This window comes from Gavialis gangeticus, unplaced genomic scaffold (assembly GCF_001723915.1).
Source record: "Gavialis gangeticus isolate Ggan-Ray unplaced genomic scaffold, GavGan_comp1, whole genome shotgun sequence".
NCBI lineage: Eukaryota > Metazoa > Chordata > Crocodylia > Gavialidae > Gavialis > Gavialis gangeticus.
In genome coordinates this window covers 114,324,784-114,330,228 of record NW_017729031.1, presented here as the reverse complement: position 1 = coordinate 114,330,228, position 5,445 = coordinate 114,324,784, and the positions used below count along the sequence as shown (strand labels likewise).

The following is a 5,445-nucleotide window of genomic DNA, read 5'->3' as shown; positions in this document are numbered from 1 at the left end:
CCTTCTTGGAGAAAGGAGGAGGGTTGTGCTGTTGCTGGTATTAAAAAAGAAAAAACAAACAAAAAACCAAAAAAACCCAACCTCTCATTGTTGCTAGTGATATTATACTTGTTTCCTGAACAGAGTGGATGGCCATGGAAAGTGACAGAGTACCAACCTCCCTCCCTCCACCCCCTGGCCCAAGAGAAAAAACAACTCTTGTTTTCTCTTGCCAAAGCAGATGATGTCCAATCCAGTCCAGGTAACACTTCACTTGTAGTAGTCCCCACAAAAAACTCAGCAAGACTACTCCCATGCAGAAGGCTTGCTCCGTTAGTGAGAAGCTCATCCGCTTCTTGGCAGTCTGATTTAAAAGGAGTTAAAAGACACCCCTGCTTATAAAACTGCTTTTAAAAGTAGTTTATTTGGATTTTTCACATCCTTTAATGACTCGCAAATATATTAACAGAAAAGACTTTTTTCTAAGACTGTACAATTTCTGAAATAAAAAGTCAGGAAAAGCAAAAAAAGGAAAAAAGACAAAAATTACATTGTTTCAATGCAAAATAGTACACACCACACCCACGCTTTGCTTTTTCATGTTTTTATATTAAGAAAAAAGACACTTCCCTATTTTTTCAGTGAACACGTTTGCTCTAATCTGGCTGTCAGAGTGCGTCATGCTTACTCTTCCCCTCTAAGAGAGCATATTTTTATGGATTAAATACTGATTTTTCACATATGTTTAGAAGATAGCAGCATGGTTTAAATGTTAGTTGCAATTCTTGAAAAAAATAAATTTAAGTGATGAAGTACAAATAAAGAAGGGGACAATTTAATATTTTAATTACTAATGTTCAAATTAGAAATAGCATCCTTTTAAAATCCTGTCTCAGAGTTAAGAGCCCTTTGCAGGGTATTTTACAAAGTGAACTCTAGTACAACAGTTCACACAACTTTTTAAAGAAACAAAATTGTAAGAACAAAAACAAAAACACCCCTTCCCCCAAACTCAATTCAAAGTGTTCCCTCTGCTTTCTCCTCCCAATCCGTAGCTTGCAGTTAAGCAAACGGCATTGTTTAAGGGAAAATCTCCAAGTAGCATATGCTTTTTCAAAACAAGGAAGCTTATTAAATTAAGTTTGGGGTTTCAAATATTGTCCATGTCCCTTTAATCAAAACAACCAGATTTAAATGGGTTCAACCAGAATTTTCCAGCTCATCAATAGATAGGCTTTGGAAAGGATTTCTGCTTTTTGTTTAGCAAATGTAAACTTCTGAAAGTACCCAATAAAGTGACCAAGTACACACTGTAGCTATTTTGCGCACAGACTGCACCTCCAGACAAATGGATGCTTAGTTTTCACAAGGATGAGTTATAAAGTAAGTGTGGATCCCAGCTTTAAGGAGTAGAGCTGCTTTAAGACTAGGAGAGAAAACAAGATAACTATAGATAGAGGTACCTTAATGAATGCTTTGTAGGAACAGCATATGAATATACTTCACTGCAGATGCAGATTAGCCCTTAGGGATGTTCTACACTGGTGTTTTCTTAAAGGAGGGATCATCAGACAAGAGTCCTTCTGAAATACTTTTCCATCACTAAAACGAGTCTTGCATGTAGTAATACTTTACTCAGCTGAAATCCCTGCATGATTTATAAGGGGATTTTGTCTACTTCCAGACACAGATATTTGAAGTGCATGACAGAACCATGACAGTTTCATTCATTATTATAGCTCATGTTTTTCTTCACCATTACGGGAATTTAGTTTATTTTTTTTCACTGCATGTCCACTCAGTCATAGAGAATGATATTTATTGTATGGGGTCTGTAAATTTTCTCTGATAAAAGAAAATAGTGTCCATACATCTCACAACCAAACAATAGGTGTGATAGGACATTTTGTACCACTCTAGGACAAGGACATTAAAAAAATTTAAAAAATTAAAGATCTACTATTGGTAACTAAAGGCTCTCTAGTAATATACATTTTAAAAAAAGAAAAAAAAGTTAAGGAACACATTTTAAGACTGATCACAACAAGTATGTTGCTGTGAAATTCAAATCATTCCCAATTTATTGTGCATAAATTTGCTCTTTAAAACTGCTACATTGTATCATACACTTTCTTTATGGTCACTGCATAAAGGGCACCAATCTTTGTCATAGAATGCTACAGAGAAAAATCACTTCAGAGTCCTTACCACAGTGTAGCTTTCTTCTCACAGAAATAGCCTTGGGGTGGGGTGGGGGGTGGGGGGTGTTAAATTCCTACTAACATAGAGCGAAAAGTGTACTCCAAGAATTAAGGAATGGCTTAAAAAAGAAAAAGGATAATTGCACATTTTGCATTCTGCTCAAACAACACTTTTACAAAATAGTTTTAAAAGGATACTGTCTTGGACAAATATTTGATACATCTTACTGTAAGGTTCTGATTGTATTAAGGCTTCTGCTGTCTTTCTGGCTTCTTTACCTACTTAGCAACAAAGTAGTCACTGTAATTTATTAGTTTATCCTTTCTACATTACAAGTCTATCTACAGGTCTCTCTTGATTTTGCTCTTAAAGTTGAACTGTTATTTGTTGAGTGTTAGGACAGAATCAAGGGGCATGTGAAGAGGCGGAAACATGTTACTGACTTGTTTCTCTCAAGTTCTAAAGTAGACAACAGTTGACATTTTGGAAAGTAGATGAATAAATTAACTCTTGGTTAGAACAGAAAAGTGTTCTTTGAAATTTGCAATTCTGCAGCATGGCCCATTGGCTAAAAGCAAGTTTATGCTTTCCCTAGGAACACTGGGTATTTTATATATTTTGACATACTCCAAGTCCTGAGCATGTGTGTTACATTTGTTCACTGGAGACACGATGACTCTAAGGTCATTTAAATTCCCTGGTGTTTAAATTACACTACAATATGCAAAAGTCTTTAACATGTCCCATCCTGCACTTTTCAACACTGTCCTTGAAGAACTTGGAAATGAAGTTCAGCACTCCGCTTACCAAGAAAGAACCAAACTAAGACACATTTCTGGAGAAAGAACAAGAAACTGCTTCATTAGTACTATCCCCACATCTACTGGCTCCCTTACAGCAAAACACAAGTCTTTCCTCCATGATAGTTTTCCAGTAAAGGGGAGTCCAAATAGTCTTTCCTCCTCAAATTGTCATTTCCATAAATGTACAAGAGCCAACTAGTCAGACTCAGTAGCAGCTGAATATTGCACTGCCATTAATTCTGTGTACAGTTGAAGTCAGAGTGGTGCACTCATGGTGTCAGTGAAGAATAATGACAATGCTGGCTCAGTGAGGTGAAGACCCAGTATATGAAGGAAGGGGAGAACACAACAGTACCAGTCACACACTCAAGCTCAGATACTGGCTTTTGGAAGTTAAAATTCATCACTTTCAACTGCATGTAGTTGTGTGTCATCTGCGTCTGTCATGCTGCTCTCTTGGGATTCATCTGTGCCAACTTTAAGAACACAAATATGATTAGTCTTTTTTGCAGGAGATACGTACACTTTACACAATCACTTGTGAAAGTTGCAGGCTCTATCATACCTTACGAATAACTTGGATAGAAGTTTCTAATGTACCAATTAATATACTACCCCCTATATCCCTGGTTTACACTTCCTGATCCTGTATATTGCGTAAATTTTCTATCTTCAAATAATTTTTCTTACTATCTCCTACAATGACCCATGTAAGCCTAATGAGATCTAAAGAGTTTAGAAGGAAATTAGTCTAAATATACATGTTGCAAAATAATAACACACCAAAAAGTCCCCCCGAAACAAAAAAAATCACCCTATTTTAAAGTCTCCTTGAGCAACTACTGAAAAAACAAACAAACAAAAACCAACCTCTGAAGTTCCTGCTGGCTCAAGGACTTATGACAGATGAATTTTAGAAAGTTTAAAGCTTAGAAGCAAATGTCCAGTCTCTTGGTAGTCATAAAGACTGCACTGCATTGGTTCACATTACAAATTTAATCTGCACAACCAGAAAGGCTAGATTTTTTTTAATATAAGTGACTAGAGTCAGAAGACATTTTTGATTTTTAAATTTCAGTAGAGAACCTAAATCTGTCCAACAGCACAAAATTACTGGAGTGCTTATGTCTAGTAACTGAAGTCATAGCTCAACATTTCAAGTATTCCATCTCCATCTGCTGGACATGCATAAAACTAATTTCAGTGACCTGTGTAGACTATAATAGAAAAAAAAGTTTGTTTCACGAAATGAACATTAAAAATAAGATAAAAATGCAGTAAAATCATAAGGTCACTGAAGTCAATACACACAAGTGACCAATTTGGTAAGTGTTCAACACCAAATGAAAAGCTTAATATTTGTATAGTAACATTTTCACCTTTTGAGGGATTTTTTTTTTTTTTTGTGGCAGTCCATGTATGTTATTGATCTGTGTCTGTGTTAAGGAAGTCAATATGGCCATCAACATATCTTGAGAGTTTAAAGATAAAAACAAAAAAAGTCAGGTGGCAGAAACCTAAGATAGTCTCTATGCTGAATTATCATCAAAAGGTGTATTTATTGGGCTGTATTTTATTTAGTTTCAAAAGAATGACATGGCTTCTATAACTGTCCTCCAGAGATATCTGTTTAACTCTGAAATTAGCGCTACTGAAGTATTTTCTGTTGACATCCAGCCTAAGCTTTCCTTTGCTTTATAGTCATGACTTTTTAAAACTTTGAGCCTTTATATACAATTCAATTATTTCCTGGTGATCAATGGAAGAATCAGATGTCCCTTTCAGGGTACAGCATATAGAAGACAATATCAACAGCACTTACATAAATCCTTCCTTATTGTAAAAGTAGTTTAGACAACTAGGTTCTGTTCCTCCCAAAAAGATAATTTTATCCAAGTTTAACACCTAAACTCTCTCAAGAGTTCTTCCTTCAAGTGTTTATTAGAGATGCACTGATATACTGGTCCATATCATATTGGCACTGATAAAAGAAAAATTGATGTTATCAGCAAACTGGCTTTTTTGGCTGATGTAGCCAATATTGTCACCAATAAATGCCGCAGCATGCACACAGCAAGGAATGCAGCCCAGCGGCTTGGACAGCAGCATCCAGCTGGTAAGTCTAGGGGAGATGGGGCAGGGAAGAAAAGGCATAGGGGAGGGAAGGGGCATGCAGAGGGCAGACTGAGGCCCCTATGGTGATGGAGGGAGTGGGGGCAGGGCTCCTGCCACAGTGTGCACCCCTGGGGAAGGCATGGGGGCATGTGCCCCATGGATTTGTGTGCAGGGTGAGGATGGGCTGCCTGCTGTAGGAACGGGGCCTGTGCTGGCCTCTTCCCAGTGAGAGGGCTGGGCCAGGGCTGCACTTAGGGCAGAGTGAGCAGCAGTGCTGAAAGGGGGATACAGCAAATTTTGGGGTGGCTGCATTTCCCCCACCGCATAGCCCTGTCTCCCAGTGCCA

General features: G+C 37.6%; 1 protein-coding gene across 1 annotated transcript in view; it reads right to left on the bottom strand.

The window, feature by feature from the left end:
• Positions 1 to 384: 384 nt before the first annotated feature.
• The window catches only part of CDC27 (cell division cycle 27), a gene marked incomplete at its 5' end in the record, with an annotated part of 70,562 nt that continues 65,501 nt past the window's right edge, over positions 385 to 5,445 (bottom strand). The window contains one exon of the mRNA XM_019522921.1: positions 385 to 3,460. Within this exon, the coding sequence (XP_019378466.1) occupies positions 3,378 to 3,460 (83 nt within the window). The remainder of the gene's footprint in view (positions 3,461 to 5,445) is intronic.